Raw genomic sequence first — 24767 nt, forward strand, 5'->3', positions numbered from 1 at the left:
GTTTGGTGATTTAAAAATCCGACACAAATGATTTGGTTTGATATTTGAAAAACCCGAACCAACCCGACAATGTACACCCCTACTTTTCTAGTATCAGAACAATATGTTTACCTTGTACATGTCAATATTATAATGAAAAGAGAAATTTACTTCCAATATTTTGACATAAGTTACACTAGCAAAGAAAAACACAACTACTTGTATACTAGTCGGGCCTCCTCCAAAGATAGCTAACAAAAGTTTAAAAGCATAATAATAATTGATGAAGCATCAATATTTTCCAATCTCCACAAATTTGCTGTTAGAACCTTTATTTCTAGTGAAAAGAGCTTCCATTTCTTCCAAAGACTTTCCCTTAGTCTCAGGCAAGAAATAGTAAAAAAAGATCAAAGCGATGATTGATATCCCAGCAAACATGAAGAAAGTACCTGCAATTGTCATTGCTGACATCATTGACAAAAAAGTCATAGAAACTGTTGCATTCATCAACCTGTTAACTGCAACACCAATTCCGACTCCTAAACCCCTATACCTAAGAGGAAAAATCTCAGCAGTATATACCCAAGTAACTGGTGCAAGCCCAACATTGAAAAATGCCACATATGAATAAGTTGTAATTATGCTAAGGACCAAAGTCCATATAAGTTTGCCACCAGATTGCTCTGCCAAAGTCAAGAAAGTCCCAAGTCCAGTTAATGCTACAATCATCCCACTTACACTCGTTAACACTAGCTTTCTCCTACCAACTCTGTCAATCAAGATAGTCGACAATACTATGAATGAGAACTTAGTTAATCCAACACCACATGTCGCAAGAATTTGGTGCTTATGGTCATGTACCCCTGCTTTCGCAAATATTTTGTGACTATATAATATCACAGCTTCAATTCCAGTTGCATGTTCAAAGAAATGAATTCCGACACCAGCAATTAAAATCCATCTAAGTGACTTTGTTGGTTTTAGAAGTAATTCTTTCCAAATACCTTCACCTTGTGACTTTACTGAATCTGGAATCCTGACACTGTCATCATCACAATTTTCATCGATGCCTATAGCTCTTTTAATCTCCCTCAATCGGAGTTCAGCTTCTTCAGGGTCATTTGAAACTTTGTACATTATTTCCTTGGCTTCTCCTAGACGGCCTTTCATGATCAGCCATCTAGGAGACTCTGGCATTCTGAGAATGCAAATCGCCAAGAAAAGTGAAGGAATTGCTGCAATTCCTAACATAATTCTCCATCCAAGTCTCAGAGGCAATCCGGAAAAAATATAATTGGACAAATAACCAAGTAAGATCCCAATGCTAATTCCAACTTCTGGAAGAGATGTTAGAAATCCACGTGTCGATGGAGATGAAACTTCTGCTGAATAAACTGGTGCAATCATAAGTGCAAAACCAACACCAACTCCAGCAATACATCGACCTACTAATAAAACCGCATAACTTGGACCGTATCCCATTAAAACGGATCCTAATAAGAAAATTACAGAAGCTATAACTATAGTGTAACGTCGACCAATATAATCAGAGGTTCTTCCAGCACTGAGTGAGCCAACTAAAGCACATAAATTAAGTATCCCTGCTAGAACCTCTGTTTTTGCATCACTGATATTGAATTCCTTTTTAACAAAAATCATTGCTCCGCTCATCACTCCAGTATCTGAATTCAGACATAAAATTCTCATTAGGTTATATTTTGAATCCGGCTAATGAAAATCCTGACTCTATCTGATCCAATGCGACTAATGAGTTTCAAATACAGAGATGCCTACATGATGGAAAATTAAGGAAAAAGAAGAATTTTAGAAGTAGAAAACTAACCATAACCAAAGATGATAGATATCATGGAAGCAACAATGGAACAAGCACAAGCATATTTGTTAATCTTTGCGGAACTTTGTCCTTCACCCTTCTCCATAATAATTTTTCAATGCAACAATGGCTTTGATAGGAAAATATATTGTATGATATGAACAATATATGTGTAAATATATATAGAGTAAGTAGTAAAGTAAAATGGTATGACACTTAATTTACTCGTGGAACACAGTCACAATTTGTGATAACTTTTAATTTAGTGCATTCATTTCAGCTACGGATCAAGAAATCAGATCTCTGCCATTTTTATGAAACTTCACTAATTTTGGCAACGCAATTAATTAAAAATTAGAAATAATTACGGAAGCTCATTTTGCAAATTAGTACTTATAGTGAGGTCTTGAGGAATTATAAAACATATTCATAAGGGCATTCATTTTGCAACCAATTATTTTAATTTTATACCCTAAATTATTGTGAATGTTAAAAACATACCTAAACTATCACTCCGTTTGAGAAAAACACCTCAAATAATATGTGATGGTATCTTCTGCATTACACTCTCTCTTTTAAAATAAAAAATTGTCACATCAATTGCCATGTGAAAAATAATTTCACCGTGGCAAAAAAGTGACAGTAGATAACTAGCACATGTAACAATCCCAGTTGAAAATATAAATTGAAACACATACCTTCACTCTTTAAAGATCGATTGAAACAAGGTCTAGTCAGTATTCATGAGCTGTGTTTCTTACCCATATTATTTGAGGTGTTTTTCTCAAACTTATGAGTGACAATTAATGTGTAAATTTCTTACACTCCAAATAGTGTATTTGTGAAACCAATTAAAATTGAATAGTTTAGGCGTGTTTATGACATTTGACTCTATTTTTTATGCTTTTTTTTAAAATGAGATTGATGAATAATTAAAGTATTAGAGTACTCCATTCCTTAATTTCTTCTTGCAGTTGTGGCATGTTGATCGGACTAGCTGTTTGTACGATTGTTGGGTCCTTACCTTCCTACTCTTGTTTATTTTTGAAAGATTATTATTGGGATTATATATGATGCTTCCTAAGAGAAAAGAACATAGCTGTCAAAATTTACTTAGCGGATTTCCTGAAAATATAATCAATGTCATTCTGATGTGTTTGCCTTGTTGAGTTCGAAAGTGATTGAACGTCATGCGGACGGTTACAATTACATGTTGTTATTGTAATGAAAAAAGAGAAGTTTATTTCAACTATTTTGACGTATAAATAAAGAGAAGCAAAATTGGAAAAATCTTCCCTTGAAATAAGTTACGCTAGCTAGTAAGGAAAAACATACGTAACTATTTTTAAACTAGCCAACCCTCCTCTTTTATTCGCGTTGTGCATAGGCGCTAGCTAATACAAAAATTTATTGCATAATAATTGATGAAGGCGTCAATGATTTCCAATCTCCACCTCTTTTCTAACATTCTTAGAATCTTTGCTTTTAGTGAAAAGAGCTTCCATTTCTTCCAAAGACTTTCCTTTAGTCTCAGGCAAGAAAAAGTAGAAAAAGATCAAAGCGATGACTGATATCCCAGCAAACATGAAGAAAACACCTGCAATTGTCATTGCTGACATCATTGACAAAAATGTCATAGAAACTGTTGCATTCATCAACCTGTTAACTGCAACACCAATTCCGACTCCTAAACCCCTATACCTAAGAGGAAAAATCTCAGCAGTATATACCCAAGTAACAGGCGCAAGCCCAACATTGAAAAATGCCACATATGAATAAGTTGTAATTATGCTAAGGACCAAAGTCCATACAAGTTTGCCACCAGATTGCTCTGCCAAAGTCAAGAAAGTCCCAAGTCCAGTTAATGCCAAAACCATCCCACTTACACTCGTTAACACTAGCTTTCTCCTACCAACTCTGTCAATCAAGATAGTCGACAACACTATGAATGAGAACTTAGTTAATCCAACACCACATGTCGCAAGAATTTGGTGTTTATGGTCATGTACCCCTGCTTTCGCAAATATTCTGTGACTATATAATATCACAGCTTCAATTCCAGTTGCATGTTCAAAGAAATGAATTCCTATACCAGCAAGTAAAATCCTTTGAAGTGATTTTGTTGGTTTTAGAAGCAATTCTTTCCAAACACCTTCGTCTTGTTTCTTTACTGAATTTGAAATCTTGACAACATCGTCATCACAATTTTCGTCCATGCCTAAATTTCTTTTAACCTCCCTTAATCGGAATTCAGCTTCTTCAGGAGAATTTGAAACTTTGTGCATTATTTCCTTGCCTTCTCTTAGACGGCCTTTCATTATCAACCATCTAGGAGACTCTGGCATTCTGAGAATGCCAATCGCCAAAAAAACTGAAGGGATTGCAGCAAGTCCTAACATAATTCTCCAACCAATTCTCAGAGGCAATCCAGCAAAAACATAATTAGACAAATAACCAAGCAAAATACCCGTGCTAATTCCAATTTCTGGAAGAGATGACAGAAATCCACGAGTTGATGGAGATGAAACTTCTGCTGAATAAACTGGTGCAATCATAAGTGCAAAACCAACACCAACTCCAGCAATACATCGGCCTAATAATAGAATCGTGTAATTTGGACCGTATCCCATTACAACGGATCCTAAAAAGAAAAGTACCGAAGCTATAACTATAGTGTAACGTCGGCCAACATAATCAGAGGTTCTTCCAGCACTGAGTGACCCAATTAAAGCACATAAATTAAGTATCCCTGCTAGAACTTCTGTTTTCACATCACTGATATGAAATTCTTTTTTCACAAAAATCATTGCTCCACTCATCACTCCGGTATCTGAATTCAAACATAAAATTCTGGTTAGACTATTTATGAAAATGAAATTTCTTGTAATATATACAAATATTTTGAATCCGGCTAATGAAAATTCTAACTCTATCTGACGCAATTATAAATTAATCAACTTGCTTGAAGAAAAAAATATATACATAGAAAACTAACCATAGCCAAAGATGATAGATATCATGGAAGCAACAATGGAACAAGCACAAGCATATTTGTTAATCGTTTTCAAACTTTTTCCTTCACCCCTTTCCATAATTTTGCAATGCAATAATACGTTTGATACAAAAATATTTGATATATAGTAGTAAAGTAAAATACTATTGACACTTTGATTCACTTATGGAACACACTCATTACGACTATCGATAAAACAAAATCAGATCTCTACCCTTTTATGAACTTTATTAATTTTGAGTCTATATATATATATATATATAGAAAAATAATAATAATATTCTAATTATAGTTCCTATTTATTTGGATTATCAGTTTTCTGAAACGACTATCTCCTCATTTAATTAGCTATTATTAATAGAATATGTGTGGATAAGAATTGAAACTCTTACAAATCCTGATGTGACATTTGAACAGTGATCCATTTGCATCGGAAAGAAAGTTTACTCAGACTGTTTAGTGTCAATTTTCACTATGTTAAAAATAAATATTCGTTTTACTTGTATAAAAATTAAAAATGGGGGAAGTAGTATAAAATTTCAAAGTCTGACGTGTCCCGTTATATTGAAATGACAAATGGAGCATTGGCTTTACGTCATTCATTAAAAGTATTTTTATAAGAGAAATATTAATTAAAGAAAAACACTTTGTTTTTGACTAATTAATTTGAAAAAACACTTCTTGTTGATATTAGAATTTAGAAGGGATAAGTGTTGAGAAAAAGTTAATTCTATTTTAATTTTTAAAAATTACAAGTATTATAATTAAACCAATTATTTTTAGTAATCATATGTCCATAACAAGTAAAATGAACAGCATGAAATATTCATATATATATATATATATATATATATATATATATATATATTTATTTATTTATCTTTTTTAATCTTTTTTTTTAATCTTTTTTTAACTTTGTCCATCACCCTTCTCCATAATTTTTCAATGCAATAATACGTTTGATAGGAAAAATCTTTTGTTTTTGTGAACAATATATATATATAGTAGTAAAGTAAAACACTATTGACATTTGATTCACTCGTGGAACACACTCATAATTTATGATAGTGCATGCATTATGGCTATAGATAAAACAAAACTAAATCTCTACCCTTTTATGAACTTTATTAATTTTGAGCATATATATATATATATATATTAATCATATTCTAATTATACTTCCTATTTATTTGGGTTTTCAGTTTTCTAATTAATTAGTTACTAGTAGAATATATGTGGATAAGAAATGAAAGTTTTAGGAGACTCTGATGTGGCATTTGCATCGGAAAGAAAGTTTACCCGCATTCGATGTTTATCAATATTAATTGGACAATATTAGAAAAATATTGTAATGACCCGTTAGGTCTTTTTGAGTACTAAAACCATTTCGACTTTTTCTATAAAATTTTAAATGAGATTTTGAACTATTTGCTTAATTATGATTATTTAAAGGGAAAATTGTATATAATAGCAAACTATTAATTCAAATTAAATGCTATAATTATAGTTTGATTTAATTGTACCTCATAGCAAATTGTTGCTATTTCACCTCTCTCCTGGTGAATCTCGCTCGCCACTCTCGTCTTCTCCCTTGCCTCCCTCGTTTTTATACAAACGCAAGTGTATAAAGTGCGTTTGTGTTTGTATAAAGCGAGAGAAAATTGTATATATACATATATTTTCATTCCCCTCTCCAAGATCTCGCTCGCCACTCTCCCAGATCTCGCTCTCTCACTCGCCTCTCTCACTTTATACGAAAAACGCAAATTGTATAAAATGTGTTTGTGTTTGTATAAAGCGAGAGAAAATTGTATATATACATATATTTTCGTTCCCCTCTCCCAGATCTCGCTCGCCACTCTCCCAGATCTCTCTCTCTCTCACTCGCCTCTCTCACTTTATACAAAAACGCAAATGTATAAAATGCGTGAAAATTGTATATATACATATATTTTCGTTCCCCTTTCTCCCCTCTCCCAGATCTCGCTCACCACTCTCCCAAATCTCGTTCGTTCACTCGCCTCTCTCACTTTATACAATTGATCTTTTTGTATATGTATACCAAAGCAGATTATACAACTGCTTTCTTTTGTATATGTATAGAAATATACATATTTATGTTTACTATGGAGCGCAATTATGCAAACTTTGTTATAACATACAAATATAAATTTTGTGTTTGCTATATGTGAAAGTTGTTCTTATTTAAATTAGGTAAGGTTTTATATAATTAATTTAATTGATGGTTAATGGGTCAATTCCACAAATTATTTAATACCCTTTGAAACAAATTTATGTATAACAATAAATTAGAGCTTAAAAGGGTTTGGGCGAGAACTTACCTAGGGGCTGCGGCGTCCCACGAAAGTGACTATATTCAGATTGGAAACGTTCAAGGCATTGAGGAAAGGAAAAGCATTTGAGAATTAGCTTACTTGACTTCGATTCTTCGGTGAAGGTAGGTTATGGTCATTTTTCTAAATCCGAAACCAAACCAAAAAACCAAACAAAGTAAATTATAAATCCAAAACCAAACCAAAAACCCAAAAAACCAATCCAAATTAGAATTCGGTTTGATTTGGTTTAGTTTTTCGGTTTAATCAAAATAGTGTGCACCCCTAATAGTGATTGATAGCCATTGAGTAATATTGTGAATCTTTCTATGTACTTAATTGTTGTGGCTTGGATGAATTATATGTTGTGATTGGTCGACAATCCCAAGACAGTGAAATACTGATCTCCTAAACGAGGTCTGTTCGTAGCCGCCTAAAGATGTCATGTACTCAACAAAGAAGGAGCAAGTGCAAAATCAGTACACAACCACAATGTACTGGTAGGATCACACGGCTATTCCAGTTAGTGAAACATGCATATAAGTAGTCACAACAGAGTAAACACGCATATACAAAACACATACAATATCAGTTATCATTTCAAGAGTAATGTACAATTCCACATTCTCAATAATACACATATATGACAAGTCAATGATCCTCTCATGGAACCCATACCCAAACTGTTAGTGTGCCGGATCGTGACACCCGATTCAAGTTAGTGTGTCAGGTTGTGACACCCGTTCCAATATGTATGTCGATATGTGACACCTAGTTAGTGTGTCAGAACGTGACACCCGATCCATTCAGGATGCCACAATCATAATCACAATGTACATTATCATAATCATACAATCAAGTGTTGATTCATGGTTTACAATAGTTCATTCATACTCATTTGCATTAGGTGTGATCAATAGTGCAACATTCACATACATACATGCATTACAATGAAGCAATTACTAACATGCATCACACAAACATGAAATCAAACCATCACCTACCTCTAACCCAAGCTTGAATCCTCCTCAGAAACTTGATTCTTCCCTTTTCGGATTCTTTCCGCTTGTTCTTGGTCTACAAACGCATAATTTCACACAAGAATCAATAATTAAGGTCTAATTTACCCGGATTATAACAAACTCAATAACTCATGATCCTAAGGTGCAACTAGGGCTTTTTCAACCATCAACTTTAGGCTAAAACCCTCCCCCACCGATAAATACCTATAAATTTACGTTCTACGGATTGAAAAATAGATTCGAGGAGTGAAATCCTTACCTTTAGCACCAAAAGTTGTGGAAAACTATCAAGAAATCGCCTGGGGTCGTCTCCTAACTCTAAAGAACGAAGTTTGCAGAATAATGACGTTTTTGAGGTTTATTTCTGACTTAAGTCGCGACTGTCCCGCTATGGCGGCCTCCATCCCGCTACAGCTGCCCCGCCCTGGCGGCTTGCATGGAGACAAAGAGTTTTGAACCCCCATTTCACAACACACCTTCGACCCATGACATTCAAACGTTACAGGTTCACGCTTAGATCAATTTCGGGAGTTCTACTCGCCCGAATTTAATTCCGTAAAGTCGTACGTGTTCCTTAACGTCTTAGCTATCTACTAATGTGATCAAATTCATAATTAGATCTCTCATTCGTTACCAGATTTCCTTGACCTCTCATGACTCCGATTTCGTCCAAATCTAGACTAGGCTAGGAATTTCCAAGTTACTACTCAAAAAAATTCTAACCCCAATTATTTCCCCATTGGCTTTTCCCTAACGACGGAATCAGGTCGTTACAATTAGTTCGTCCAATACAAGCATAAGAAAAACCCCGTGGACTGAACACAAAATTGGTTTTTGCCATTTGTCGCTTTTCTATATAATAGAAATATATTGTTATCTTTTTCTTGTTATAAATAAAATCTATTGTATTTATGACTAATTCAAAGTTGAAATCGCAAAATAAGGTGAATAATATAGGTTGACAATTTTCCTAATATATTATGACACAAAAGGAGGTAGGTTGTTTACTAGTTTAGATAGATATTAGATAGAGATGAGTGATGATTCTTATTTATAGGTAATGAAAGATTAACAAGTTAGGAAAAATTAAGCCAAAAGTATGAATATTTCATCCTATTCATTTTACTTGTTATGGTTATACTAAAAATAATTGACTTAACTTGTAATTTTTTAAAATTATTAAAATATAATTATTATTTTTCTCAATGTTTATGTGTTTTAATAAAAATGGAAAGAGATTAATATAATGACAGAAAATAATAGTATTAAAATAAGATTAAGTAATAAATAAGGGGCAATATATTCTAATTATTCTTTTACTTAATGTTTCCTTAAGGGGTGTGCATAGCTTGTTTGACCAATTTTTGGAAAATCAATTTTCTTTTTGTTTTTAAAAGTTCTTATTTTGAAATTTTAAGTTGTTTGGTCAATCTTTCAGAAAAAAAAAATGATGTTTCTGAGTAGTAGTATAAACTGTATTTTAGAATCGAAATATAATTAAAAAAAATTCAAAAACACTCTTGGAACCTTGAAAAAATTGTTGTTCTAAATTCTCAAAATGTTAGTAAGAATTTTTATAGTTTGATTCTAAAAATAAAAATCATGACAACTAAAAAAACGGAGGGAATAAATTTCTTTTGCAAGATGTAAAGACACAATATTTACTAATTTTCCAAATAAATACTACCAAATCAAAACCTTATCCAAATCCTACATCTTTTAGGATTAACCCAAATTTAATTCTGCTAGTGTGAATTGTGTATTTTTAGGTATAATAAATACAATTAGAAATATACATTGCTTAGTTATATCTATAACTATTTGTAGAAATTTGACACTACTGCGATTTGTTTGGACATGATTTTAGATTGATTCAAAGTTAAAATTTTATTTTGACGTAAAATTTGAATTTTTTTTTGAATTTAAGCTTCAAATCCTTTGATCAAACATTCTACTAAAAAAACATCGAGTGTGAGCAAATTTTATTCCCATACTGATAACAATCTAATTAAAGTCAAATTTGACCTCTAAAGAATGCATTAAAGCCAATGCTCCATTTGAAATCGGCTTTGTGTTCATTGGTTTGTTATATATAACAGGACACTGAGATTTTGAATTTTTATACTACTTTCCCCATTTTTTCATTTTTCATTTTAAATTTTTATACCAGTAAACAAATATTTATTTTTAATATAATGAAAATTGATCCTAAATAATAAATATCAAATGTGAGTAAACTTTTGTTCCTATGCAAATGGATCAGTAGTAAGACCTTCAATTCTTATCCACATATATTCTACTAATAACTAATTAATTAAGGAGAAACTGAAAACCTTTAGAATAGGATTTTTTCCCCCCTATATATATATAGACTCAAAATTAATAAAGTTCATAAAAGGGTAGAGATCTGATTTTGTTTTATCGATAGTCGTAATGAGTGTGTTCCATAAGTGAATCAAAGTGTCAATAGTATTTTACTTTACTACTATATATCAAATATTTTTGTATCAAACGTATTATTGCATTGCAAAATTATGGAAAGGGGTGAAGGAAAAAGTTTGAAAACGATTAACAAATATGCTTGTGCTTGTTCCATTGTTGCTTCCATGATATCTATCATCTTTGGCTATGGTTAGTTTTCTATGTATATATTTTTTTCTTCAAGCAAGTTGATTAATTTATAATTGCGTCAGATAGAGTTAGAATTTTCATTAGCCGGATTCAAAATATTTGTATATATTACAAGAAATTTCATTTTCATAAATAGTCTAACCAGAATTTTATGTTTGAATTCAGATACCGGAGTGATGAGTGGAGCAATGATTTTTGTGAAAAAAGAATTTCATATCAGTGATGTGAAAACAGAAGTTCTAGCAGGGATACTTAATTTATGTGCTTTAATTGGGTCACTCAGTGCTGGAAGAACCTCTGATTATGTTGGCCGACGTTACACTATAGTTATAGCTTCGGTACTTTTCTTTTTAGGATCCGTTGTAATGGGATACGGTCCAAATTACACGATTCTATTATTAGGCCGATGTATTGCTGGAGTTGGTGTTGGTTTTGCACTTATGATTGCACCAGTTTATTCAGCAGAAGTTTCATCTCCATCAACTCGTGGATTTCTGTCATCTCTTCCAGAAATTGGAATTAGCACGGGTATTTTGCTTGGTTATTTGTCTAATTATGTTTTTGCTGGATTGCCTCTGAGAATTGGTTGGAGAATTATGTTAGGACTTGCTGCAATCCCTTCAGTTTTTTTGGCGATTGGCATTCTCAGAATGCCAGAGTCTCCTAGATGGTTGATAATGAAAGGCCGTCTAAGAGAAGGCAAGGAAATAATGCACAAAGTTTCAAATTCTCCTGAAGAAGCTGAATTCCGATTAAGGGAGGTTAAAAGAAATTTAGGCATGGATGAAAATTGTGATGATGATGTTGTCAAGATTTCAAATTCAGTAAAGAAACAAGACGAAGGTGTTTGGAAAGAATTGCTTCTAAAACCAACAAAATCACTTCAAAGGATTTTACTTGCTGGTATAGGAATTCATTTCTTTGAACATGCAACTGGAATTGAAGCTGTGATATTATATAGTCACAGAATATTTGCGAAAGCAGGGGTACATGACCATAAACACCAAATTCTTGCGACATGTGGTGTTGGATTAACTAAGTTCTCATTCATAGTGTTGTCGACTATCTTGATTGACAGAGTTGGTAGGAGAAAGCTAGTGTTAACGAGTGTAAGTGGGATGGTTTTGGCATTAACTGGACTTGGGACTTTCTTGACTTTGGCAGAGCAATCTGGTGGCAAACTTGTATGGACTTTGGTCCTTAGCATAATTACAACTTATTCATATGTGGCATTTTTCAATGTTGGGCTTGCGCCTGTTACTTGGGTATATACTGCTGAGATTTTTCCTCTTAGGTATAGGGGTTTAGGAGTCGGAATTGGTGTTGCAGTTAACAGGTTGATGAATGCAACAGTTTCTATGACATTTTTGTCAATGATGTCAGCAATGACAATTGCAGGTGTTTTCTTCATGTTTGCTGGGATATCAGTCATCGCTTTGATCTTTTTCTACTTTTTCTTGCCTGAGACTAAAGGAAAGTCTTTGGAAGAAATGGAAGCTCTTTTCACTAAAAGCAAAGATTCTAAAAATGTTAGAAAAGAGGTGGAGATTGGAAATCATTGACACTTTCATCAATTATTATGCAATAAATTTTGGTATTAGCTAGTGCCTATGCACAACGCGAATAAAGGAGGAGGATTGACTAGTATAAAAGTAGTTACATATGTTTTTCTTTCTTAGTGCAACTTATTTCAAGGGAAGAGTTTTCCAATTTTGCTTCTCTTTATTTGTATGTCAAAATAGTGGAAATAAACTTATCTTTTTTCACTGCAATAACAACATGTTCACTGTAATTTCATAAGTTTGGTGATCTTGTGAAAGTAGAGAGGTTGTAATCGATAGATCCTCGATTGACTTAAGCAAATCATAATATAATCAAATATGAAAAGGAAATACAAATTGATAGTAGAAGTTGAAGTATATTAGATGGACCATTTCCATCATTTTTATACATTAAGATCAAATGAAACCAAATTAAGTGACCATTTTGATCATTTTCTCTCACGCAAACTTTACACCTTTAAAGAGGGATATCCTTCATTAAATCTTGCCATGATCGCATACTCGATGAAATGCTTTATAGTTTATAATCAACATTGTTTTTCTTCACTCACACGATCAAGCTTCAACACTAGATCATGTCTGCATCAATTATATCTCCATTTCTTCGATAACACCATCTCGACATATCTTGTGTCCTTTTAATAAAATGAGCATTGAAATGAGTAGTCATCAATCTCATTTTAATTATTTTAAGAGTAGGAATTAATCACCAAGCCATGTCGACAAACAACTAATCATCAATCTCATTTTTAAAATGAGCATTGAAAAATAGAATGAAGTGTCATAAACATATCTAACCTATTTGAATTTAGTTAGTTTCACAAATAAACTATTTAAAGGGTAAGAAACACACCTTAACTGTCACTACTCATAAGTTTGAGAAATACGATCTTAAGTAATATGTGGTGGTATCATGTGTATTACTCTCTCTCATTTTAAAATAAAAAAATGTCACATAAATTGCCGTAGAAAACAATTCCACACTAGCAAAAAATGGCAATACTTCGCTTGCTGAGTACCATGTTGTTTGATACTCACCCCTTGCTTCCACATTTGTGTAGGTTACGAGCCCAGATCTTCGTGATACTTTCTATTCTCTTCTTTTCTAAAGCTTTCTGTGGAGATTTGTGAGGTAGTTATTTGCCATTTCGACGGACCTTCTTACTATTATTTAAGATTTTGTTTAACTTTAGAGACAACATCATTTGAGACTTATGTTTTGTTTCAATCTATTTTAATATATTAGAAGCTTGTGCACGTGACAACCAGGTTTTGGGGATTTTAATTGAGTTGACTTTGTTATCCACATTATTAATTATTGTTAAACTTTCATTCTTATTTTGGTTTTGCAGTTTATCGTGATGTTTAGGTTTTAGGTTGAATTATCTTGGTTAGATAAGACGAGTGCCATCACATCTATTTTTGAATCGTGATAGAGTTGGTAGGAGAAAGCTTTTGTTGACAAGTTTAAGTGGTATAATTGTGTAACTAGACTTGGGATTTTCTTGACTTTGGTAGAGCACTCTGGTGGGAAACTTATATGGGCTTTGGTCCTATGTATAATTACAAGTTATGATTTTGTGATGTTTTTCAATCTTGGGCTTGGTCTTGTTACTTGGTATATACTGCTAAGATTTTCCCTCTTAAGTTTAGGGGTTTAGGAGTCGGAATTGGTGTTGCAGTTGATAGGTTGATGAATGCAATAATTTTTATGACTTTTTATTGTTAATTTCTACCGCAATTATATAATTGCAGTTAATTACTTTCTTCATGTGTGCTGGGATATCGGTGTTGGCTTTGATTTTTTTTTTACTATTTCTTGCCTGAGACTAAAGGATGGTCTTTGGAAGAAATGAAAGCTCTTTTTGTTGGGATATACTATTAACAATATGGTTGAGGTATAGTAGTGGTTTTAATTCTTTGTAAAGATTTTGTATTTTATGTTATTTAATTATTATAATAAAGTTTTTGTTTGAATAGATCATTGTGTTTATATGTGTGTTCATTACTTATATAGTAGATGATTTTATGCATGAAGTTATTTAACTCATACGCGGAAGATTAAATTTTTTGGTTTTTATAAATTATAAATTAAATGTTCACAATCAAAGATGAAGTTGGACAAACATCTTGATGATTGCAGCACACAATTAATTATAATTCGATCTTGATTATGAGAATGGTAAAAATTCAATTTTATATGCTAGTGCATTTAGTATGTATTGAACATATCAAATTGAGATATAAGTTTAGGTTATGAATTTAATAAACAATAACTCTAGTCCATTGCATCTTATATTCTTAATCTTGATATAATTATTATATCTGTGTAGTTTGTTTTATTATTTTAATCTATTATAAGGTGAGATTCTATGATGAGTCAAAATATTCCTAATGAATTTGATAATGACAAATCACATTCGTGAAATAATAATTAGTTGATAGAACCATATCTCAGTTATGAGAAAGAAGACATTCCTTTATGGTTGCTTATAAGTTGTCATGTGAAAATCCTGCATTTAATTTAATTGATTGATGTCGGTAATTCTAATACGGGGAGTTAAATAAGATGTAATGATTGATTTCAAAGTTGGATCAAGGAGTGTAATTATAAAATTTTAGTGGAATATCTTGTAGTTTATTGTGATATGGTAATTTACTCATTTTGGATTAATATCATAATTGAAAGCCTTAAATAATAAATCTTTGGTCCCTACTATGACTGATTTAATTAATCAAAATTTGGTAATGAAAAATTGTGTGATAAATTACGAAGAAGTATATTTTATTTACTGGTCTTCCAAAAAGATTATAAAATGATTCTATCTATTAAAGGAAAGGTTTAATGCTGAAACGTTTGTCTTAAAAGACCAATATTTTCAGCCATAATTCTACCTTATAGACAGAAACGTTTATGTTTTAATGGAGGAACAATTGCTCAGTTTTTTTAACCTTTTTCAATTGAAAATCGTGTAGAAGCTGTGTTTCCTTCAGAAAAGACAGACCTTTATAGAGAACAAAATATTCACTTGACCACACATGTGTTGATTAGAAATTAAATCAGGAAGTAATAGAAGTTGATTGCTTGATCAATTATTATTATGCTTTGAACTTTTGTTAGCTATCCTTGAAAAACTCCGTCTGAGTCAACACGAATAAAGGAGGAGGGCTGACAAAATCAAAATATTAGAAATAAATTTCTCTTTCATTTTAATAATAACAACTTCAATGTAATTTCATAAGTAAGATGACCTTGTGAAGGTGAAAGGTTGTTTCTGATAGTCACATGTGGCTCAATGCCTATAAAAATGAGGCATCCGTCTTAGACCCCTAAATTTGAGGGTCCCATTTTTAATAATAATAGAACTATTATAAGTATATTTTAAAAATAAAAAATAAAAGCTAGTCCTTCGATTTATTTTTGGCTTTAGGCCACTAAATAACTTGAGCCATCACTACCAATAATAGAAAAGTAATTGTCACTTCCCGAACTTACACCTTGGGCGGGATTGACACTCGAGAACCATTGTTAGCCCCAAGTGAACCCTTGGCCTGACTTACTTACTCAGCGGAAGACTTAAACACAAGACATAGACTAACAAAGAACTTGTTAAATAACTTAGAATGTCTTTAAATAAACATTCAAACTTAGCCAAAATGGCAACCTCATTCTATTTATGTAGGAGCCGTTGTTTTTCTTTGTTTGCCGGATTGGTACACTTTCTTTTCTAAAAACCCTTCTCTCATAGGTCGTTACATTTCAGGAAGTCTCAAAAACATAAGCCAATAATAAAGTAGTGCCAAATGAATTTAACTAATAGACTGTCTATCTGTGAAGCCTCTAAGCGATTGAGATGGATGTCGGGACAGGCCCACGACATCCTAATGAGCTAATAATAAAACTGAAATCAATAAAAGGGGCCCTCCGGAAGCAAGGAGGCTCACCACAAGACTCTGAGTGCTCAAACTGGATCAACGCGGCGCTGGATGCTAATCTTGGTTAACTGCGTCTGCATCATAATAAGATACAGGCCAATTGGCATCAGTACATTGAATGTACGAGTATGCGAGTTGGAATGCTAAACACAACTTAAACTTGAAAGAATCTGAAAGGAACACTTACCTTGGCTCTTCTCAACTCATGAATAACTCAACTCATGATAAAGCAATAAGACACATGCAATATAAGAAAAGCTTTATAAAACAGTAAAAGCAACTTAGTTCGTTAAAGAAAATGCAGTAACAAACTCAATTTTACTCATATAACAAAGTAATATAGTTTATATGGGAGATTTTCTAACCGACAATCACCACTATGAGCCTAAGTGGTGATACATCGTTGTCACGCCCCGAGTTACCCCCGAGACGCGAACACGGGACCTAGGACCACAAGTGATCCCAAGCTAACCCTGCTGGCATGATCATGAGCATACTAAATATAATCTAAATAATAGAAACTATGCAGAAGCTAAATCATAAATAAGATGAAAAGATGGGAATACCCATATACTATAACTGAGATAAATGAAAATTGATGAGTTTAATACAAGGAAGATATTAACTCAATACTAAGCTGAATCTATCTATGTCTGAAATAAGCCTCTAAACTGACTAGAAATATTGGGACATGCCCCAACTAGGTCTAGCAAAACTTAAACTAAAAACTAAAAGCAATAAAGATAAACATGTCACTAGTCCTCGAATAATGAGGACTCACCACTGATGTTGCTGAACTGAAGATCGGGAATCGATCTAAGCGTGATCTGGATGCTGAGAACCCGAACCTACATCACAAGAAGATGTAGCGCACGTATATGTCAGTACTTGAAAGGTACTGAGCATGCAAGATAGAGTAAAGTTGAAAGAACATATAACTGAACAAAGCAATAAAGCAATGAAATAATCTGAACATGATATAGATACTGAATACTAAGCTAACTGAATGCAATGACCAATTTATAATAAGCTGACTGAATACTGAATGAACTGTAAATATGGTCAATGCAATAGAATCTGACTGCACTATGAGAGCTACTAATAACCGACAATAAAACCACATGAGCTAAATGTGGAGTCTGATGTATACGCCCCATTGAAAGGACCCAATATACTCTGTCAGAGGTATAGAGGCATGCTGACGTGATCACTAAACTGATGTTGCCCACAGAGGGGACTTACACCTACGTGGCTCGTAGTTCTGGGACTATATGGGTACGCTGAACCCTAGTCCAACTCGGTATTATGCTACTCCCAATTAATTAAGTGGTTAACTGGTTATGACTGAATTTCTGTAAAATACTAGATAGCTCAAAACTGAACATGCAAACTGAGAATGCAACAATTAATCTAATAATAATGCATTAATAACTGAGGCATGTATAACTGAATAACTGAGATATCTGACCTAGCATGTGTAATTCAAGAACTAAAGAAATACATAGCTAGGGTTCTGAAATTCATGCAATAAACTGAGAAATAACATGATAATCTGATTTGGAACATTTAAATAACTAATTCCTGATGATCTGTTGAAATTCTAGAAACCCTAAGTCTGTTCATAATCATGGAATCAAAAATCTGACTAAATTCTAGGGATCTAATGGGCGAAAGGAACCCATTAATAAAATCTCACATACCTGGTGACAAATTCCACGGAGAAATCTTTCGATTACGGGGCTTAAACTGATGGAACCTTGTTGCGTTCTTGAACTAGGGTTCTTGACCTTTTTCTCCTCTCTTGCTTCTAATTTTCTAAGTTTTGATTAATGATTTGACTTAGGTACGTTCTAGTTATGTTTCTAGGCCTAAACTGACTAAAACCTCCTGATTTAAGGTCTAAACGACGTATCTTAAGGGTCTAACGAAATAGGAAAAGACCAAAAGACCCCTGACTTAATTGCTGTCGGAGTGACTGACGGACGGGACTGACGGGCCGTAGGTCAATCGACGGTCCGTTTATTGGAGTCGTCGGTCGAGTATGCCCGATAGGGCTTCACTAAAATGAGCATAACGTTTTACTCGGAGGTCGAATTTTAGCAAACTCAGTGGCGTTGGAAAGAGGATTCAATTATCTATCATATCTTAGGTCATGGGACACATAATTTCTTTTTTGCTAAGAGTTATGACCATCTGAAGTTGACCCAATCATAATTTTTATCTAACTGGCTGCTACCCTCACCTACGGTCAGACCTACGGACCGTGCATCGAATGACGGTCTGTGCTGGTCAACCGTCAATCGGGACTAAAGCTGGGCTTTAGGGGCATCGAACCACGGTCTGTGACCTGACCTATGGACCGTAGGTCCGGCCGTGGGTCGACACTTGGCCGAATTTCTGGCTGAGTTCTTGGGGAGTTTGCTGACACGAACCACGGACCTGTAGGACGGATCGTGGGTCCTCCTACGGTCTGTGGATGGTGCCGTGAGTGCCACCTGCAACACCAAAAATCTGCAATCTGGTCTATTTTCGGATACGGGGTGTTACAATCGTCTTGCCCACACTGCCAGAACTGTCATATACTTTGCCATCATATAGAACAGTTAACTTAGTGGATCCACTAGTCTATGCTAAACACATCTTAATGATTCATCTAAAAAGTATGATCATTTACTACCCATGATGTCTACATGGTTTAGGGAGACTTGAGTTAATATGAATTCGCATCCCCATATCAGCGCTCAATACTACTCCCAAAATATACTTAGCTCATATGTTTTAAAAAAAAAAAACTTATTCTTTGGCTTGAGATAATTACTCAAAACTTAGCTTAAAAGCTCTTTTGGAATCGGTGTTCCCTTTCTTAATCAAATGTGAAAACATTTTTAAACTCTTGGGAATACTTAGTTCCCTTATAGAGCTTTGAGAAATGAACTCAAATTTTTACTCTTTGCTTAACTTGAAACTTAAGTCTTGAACAAATTTAAAAATGTTTGTGAAAGACTTTGGAAAAACTTTATGAACTTCTCTTGACTTACTTCTTAACTTTTAGACTTGACTCTTCACTTGTTGACTTTGATCCTAACTTTCCTTGAATTGGATTATCGATTCAAGGTTCATAATATCATGTCTATGGATGATTTCATGATGTTTAGATGTACCTTAGAGTATTGAAATCAACTAAGAAACATAGGTACATTGCTAAGGAACAAGTATGGAAAGGTAGGGAGCGAATGGGGAGAACTGGTGTCCCTGGCGCTCTGAGAGGCGCGGGGCGCCAGCCCTCAATATTCAGAGACCAGTCTGGGGCGTGCTGGCTGGTGCGGTGCCCCAAGGGTGAACATTCTGAGACTCTTTTTGGGGGCGCTGGATGGCGCGACGCCCCACCCCTATCTCCAGGTGTTTGACGACTTTTCTTCTCCATTTTTCATCTCTAAACCCTCTAAACTTCAATAGTTCCTTCCCCAAACTATTAGAATCATTTATACCCTCAATATATGATAGATTCAAATCGAAATTACACCCGGAAACATGAATCAAATCTCAAGACACTCCAACAACACAACCCACAAGAAATTCAAACGAAACTTTCAACAATGTTCATCAAGAACTCAATTTCTAAACTTTCAAAGACTTAAATTCGCTGAATTTAATCATGGTTGGCGCGTGGGTGGACTAACCCAACGCTATGTGATCTCACATACCTTTTAGGGATCACCCCTGATGAAATCCACAAGCATCTCACATACCTTTTAGGGATCACCCCTGATGAAATCCACAAGCTATCCTTGACGAAATCGACGAATCTTGAACGTTCTTCTCCTTTCTCCTCTTCTCTAAGCCCTAGCGTGAAATTCACTTTTCCAAAACTGACTAATCTGACTTTACCCCAATCAAACTCCTAAAAAATAATTAGAATAATTAGGTAAGGAAAGGACTAAATTACCCTTCCAAAAATCCGGATTAGACTTTCCTTAATCCAATAGCCCAACTTCCAAAAGGGATAACTTACTCATACAAACTCAGAATCGCACAAACTTAGCGGAGTTGGAAAGATCATTCCAAGAGCTTTCCAACCATATCTGGAAGTATGCCTAACTCATCCTGAGCTAGGAATTATGGACGTTTGAAGTTGACCGAAACTCAACTTTTCCTAACTTAAACAATTTTTTTCCAGATTTTCATTCTTTCCAAAAATGACTATTTCCAAATAATTATCTTCTTTCTAGTTATTTCGAATTGCAAGATGTTACAGTAATAGTATAAGAAAGCTATGCAAGACTCAACCTATATGGTTTAAGAGTCAATACTCTGATACTTTTCAAACATAATGTTTTAGAAACTTAATATTGTGTATTTTTTATGACCCAAAACAAGTCATGAGTGGAACTCACACTTAACCTCTTAGGTAGGCGAATCAAGGAATTCAAACCCCAATTTATATTAGTTATCTAACTTACGAATTACCACCATAATGCGGCAGGTCAAACCTTATTAAAATAACCAATAAAAGAAACCTCTAAGGTCTATTACATATTATTTCCAAAACCTCTAAGTCATCACATCAAGGACATCTACTCTCAAAATACCAAGTCTAAGAGTATTAAAGACACCAAAATAAATAAATAAATAGAATAGTCTATGTCCGAAATCTATGGGCATCATGCCATGACCCAGAGAATTCAACACGAGCTAGATGAATAGCTCACCCTGAAATCTGATGTGCTGGAGACTAGCTAGAATAGAGGGAAAGTTGAAGTTGTTGGTTCACTCGATGCACTCCACAAAAAGAACACCAAGGAAAATTACTAGTAGGGATCTGTACAGGGTAATATGTATCAAGTAGATATCATCGGCCGACTCAAAATAGAAACTAATATGCATAAAGTAATAACATGAAATCAACTATAGCACTTAGCATGTGGCAAGCAACAAACAACATGAACAAGTGACAACAACATTGAAGCAAGTACGTAATCAGTCACAATATCAAGAACACACACGAGGACTCGCTCTTTTGTGAAATTTGTTCTTTGAGATGGAGTACATTAATTTAAATTTAATATTTTCCTTTAATGTTAGTGTGCCGGAACGTGACACTCGATCCAATAATATCGTGTCGGAACGTGACACCCGATCTAATAATATCGTGTCGGAACGTGACACCCGATCCAATAACATCGTGCCGGATCGTGGTACCCAATCCAAATATATCGTGTCGGCTAGCAGCGCCCTATCCAAATATAACGTGTCTGCTTGTGACACCCAATCCAAATATATCGTGTAGCAAGATCGGATTCAAGGGTGAGCTAGTTCTTTCAGACTGCCATGGGTCCTTTATGTTTTAGTTCACTCTTTTCGGACTTAGACTTTCTAGTTAGATTTACTTGTATGTTTAGTTTGGGTTGTACCCATTTTCCTTAGACTTGTTGAACTTTAGATGTTTTGGAACATTGACTTCCAGATTCTAAGGGTGTTTTCTGCAATGTTTTAGTAACGATTTTGTTAGACTTTCGGAGTTTATGGGAACTCCACTTTATTTCTACATTTAAACTTGTTTTCGTATCTTTAAATGTTTAGTTTTGGATTTAGTTGGTTAGTAGTAATGGTTCTCCCACCGAAGGGTTAGTGTGGGTGCCAATCACAACGGTCTGGATCGTGACAATACTAATTTATTTACCGCTTCAATGAAACACTACTAGAATAATGTATTCATCTTTTCTCTATTAAGGAATGCTCTCTGACAAAAAAATGATATCATAGAATCAAATTTTACTTTTTAATTATTTTTTTTGAGCAGAATAAAAATAAAAATCGTGATAATTATAATTTATTTGATTGAAATGAAATAATTATTTGTGTTTCGTAACAGAAATAAAGCAGGATAGTAAAAGACGTAGTATTGTCAATACATCTAGCTAAGTTATTTATACAAATCAAAGTTAAAAAATGTTCTAGTAAAAGTTGCTAAGTTACTGATATAAGTCATTGTAAGAAAAAAAATCAAGCAACAGTAATCCCTAATTATGCTTCAATTTTATTTTTCTATCATCTTCCTTTGCAAGTAAATTCGTTATCATATTTTGCTCTCTATGTCAAACTCTTCTTCATATGCTACAAATTGAATTTTAAAAAATTAACATAATTATTAATAAATAAAATATTATACCAATTAAAAAATAATTATATCACAAGAAAGAAAGAAATATAAATTATATAATAATCTACAAAGTATTTTTTCAATAGTACTAACAATAAACATCATCTCTTCAAATTTAACAAATATTGTAATTAAACTACAATATATGATTATAATGCTAGTATCAACCGCAAACTGATTGCTAGAGCAAACAACCATATACTAACGACACATTGTTTATTATTACAATGATATTTTTTTTATATCATATTTGCTTGGAGGATGATACTACATGATTAATAAAATATTAAGAAAGCATGAAAGTACTTAAAAAATAAAAGACAAACTTGAGAATGAGACATTTCTTACCTTCATGTACTTCTCTTTTTGTTATATGTTAGTTAAATCACATATCAATATAATGAATAAGAGAAAAAAATAATTTTGAATGTGAATCTTCATTAAACTAAATATGCATTTATATAGTTAAAATAGAGGAAATGAACGAGAGAAAAAAGACTTGAAAATAAAATATTATTTACTTTCATATACTACTTTCTTGTTACATGTTAGTTCATTCACAAACCAATATTACGAAGATGAGAAAGGATAATCTTGAATGTGAATGTTCAGCAAATTAAATATTAATTTATATAGACAAATAGAGAAATAGCATAAGACACCATAAACTTACAAATTAAAATTTGAAGGTGGTGGACATGAAAATTGTGGGGGTTATAAATATTAATTAATGTAAAAATTAAAGAGGTGTAAATTATGAGTAATTAATATTTGTAATAAATTAAATAATAAAAACATAAATACTTATAATATTATCATTTTATGATTAGAAGAAAGAAAATTAAATTTATTAAGAGTAGAAGTTGAAGAGGTGTAAGTTATGGATAATTATTTCTTGCAAATTAGCATGTGAAGAGTTTATGTTGTAAATGTTCCTCCATTAACAAAAAAATTATTTGTAATAATTAAGTAAATTACTTTTACAATATAATAATTAATTTAAATAAGAAAAAAAAATGCCAAAAAAGACAAAACAAATAAAAGCAAATGGAGGTCATAGAGAGGTGTCACATCACTTTGTTTCTGTTTCTCCTTCATTATATATATAAACTGGAAAACATATCCGCGCTTCGCGCGGTAAATTAATCAATTTAAAAAATATTTCTAAAGTACAAATTTTGTGAAAAAAATATGATAAAACTTTTCATGACTATGCATAAAAAATAGTTTAAAATATTCATGAAATCTTTCTTATATAATTTTGTTATTAAAATTAGAGTTAGATGAATGGTATTCTTTTTATTATTATATCTTCTTCAAAAAATGAAAATATATAAAAACATTTTCATTTTTAAATACAGTATATGTGATTCTAATAGTAGTAGGTTTGTTTCTTTCATCAGATATATGACATATTTGTTTTCCAAAAATTTCCTTCATTAAGAATAAAACAATAAAAAATAAATGAAACTAAACATATAAAGGGAAAAAAGAAATATAAGAACCCACTACAATGGAATCGCTCCTCTTCAGTTAGACAGTTAAAACTTAAAAGGTATTTACTACAATTTCTTTTGATTATAAGATTAAAATATTGAAATAATATTTTTCCTTTATTTAATTATAAGTATTTAAAACTCTTTTCTTAGTTATTATCCTATGACCAAAATTAAGTCAACTAACAGTGTCTTTCTCTAAGCTTATATATGAAAAGTATTATAAATTATAATTTTACTCATGTATTTATCAATATGTGTAAGAAGATATATATTAACTAAATTTTGATCGAAATTTATATCATTTGACTCTTCAGAAAGAACGAATTAAAAAGAGAGAAAACAATTTTAAAAAGTGAAAAATTAGATAATAGGAATAGTACAATAGGAATATGATATGACCTTTTTACAAATTTATCCAAAATATAATATGGATTACTGGATGAAGGGTGTGTTTGGTATGTAGGAAAATGTTTTCCTAGAAAACAAGTTGATTTTTAACTTATTTTCTCATGTTTGGTTGGTGAGTAGAAAATATTTTCCAGAAAAGATTTTTAGTGTTTGATTTATGAATGAAAAATATTTTTGAGAAATATCTTTTATTTTAACTAGAGTAGAAAATAATTTTTGAAATTGAAAATATTTTTTAAAAACAAACTTAAATTATTTTTAGGGGGTGGGGGATTGTAGGGGATGGGTGAGGGGGTTGAGGGTTGGGGTGAAAAAATAAAATTTTGAAGTTGAAAGTATTTTTTAAAAACGAACTTAAATTTTTTTTTTGGGGGTGGCGGGGAGGGGGGG

The 24767-nt window shown here is 32.8% G+C and overlaps 3 protein-coding genes across 3 annotated transcripts in view; 1 reads left to right on the forward strand and 2 right to left on the reverse strand.

The window, feature by feature from the left end:
• Window positions 1-270: 270 nt before the first annotated feature.
• LOC125847534 (probable polyol transporter 6) overlaps window positions 271-24767 on the reverse strand; it is a 73933-nt gene continuing 49436 nt past the window's right edge. Inside the window, exon 3 of the mRNA XM_049527145.1 lies at window positions 271-1424. Coding sequence (XP_049383102.1) covers window positions 271-1424 — 1154 coding nt within the window. The remainder of the gene's footprint in view (window positions 1425-24767) is intronic.
• LOC125847536 (probable polyol transporter 6) lies at window positions 3136-4905 on the reverse strand. Its single transcript, XM_049527146.1, has 2 exons — window positions 4809-4905; window positions 3136-4643 (listed from the first exon to the last, which is right to left on the reverse strand). The coding sequence occupies exons 1-2, from the start codon at window positions 4903-4905 to the stop codon at window positions 3247-3249; spliced, it is 1494 nt and encodes a 497-aa protein (XP_049383103.1). The 3' UTR covers window positions 3136-3246.
• LOC125847537 (probable polyol transporter 6) lies at window positions 10716-12440 on the forward strand. Its single transcript, XM_049527147.1, has 2 exons — window positions 10716-10812; window positions 10978-12440. The coding sequence occupies exons 1-2, from the start codon at window positions 10716-10718 to the stop codon at window positions 12372-12374; spliced, it is 1494 nt and encodes a 497-aa protein (XP_049383104.1). The 3' UTR covers window positions 12375-12440.

This window comes from Solanum stenotomum, chromosome 12, assembly GCF_019186545.1.
Source record: "Solanum stenotomum isolate F172 chromosome 12, ASM1918654v1, whole genome shotgun sequence".
Taxonomy (NCBI): Eukaryota; Viridiplantae; Streptophyta; class Magnoliopsida; order Solanales; family Solanaceae; genus Solanum; species Solanum stenotomum.

Excerpts from the sequence above, each read along its gene's own strand:
- LOC125847536 (XM_049527146.1), bottom strand. The coding sequence starts at position 4,905 with ATGGAAAGGGGTGAAGGAAAAAGTTTGAAAACGATTAACAAATATGCT. Across the intron at positions 4,644-4,808 it reads ATCTATCATCTTTGGCTATG|ATACCGGAGTGATGAGTGGA; the intron begins GTTAGTTTTCTA and ends GTTTGAATTCAG.
- LOC125847537 (XM_049527147.1), top strand. The coding sequence starts at position 10,716 with ATGGAAAGGGGTGAAGGAAAAAGTTTGAAAACGATTAACAAATATGCT. Across the intron at positions 10,813-10,977 it reads ATCTATCATCTTTGGCTATG|ATACCGGAGTGATGAGTGGA; the intron begins GTTAGTTTTCTA and ends GTTTGAATTCAG.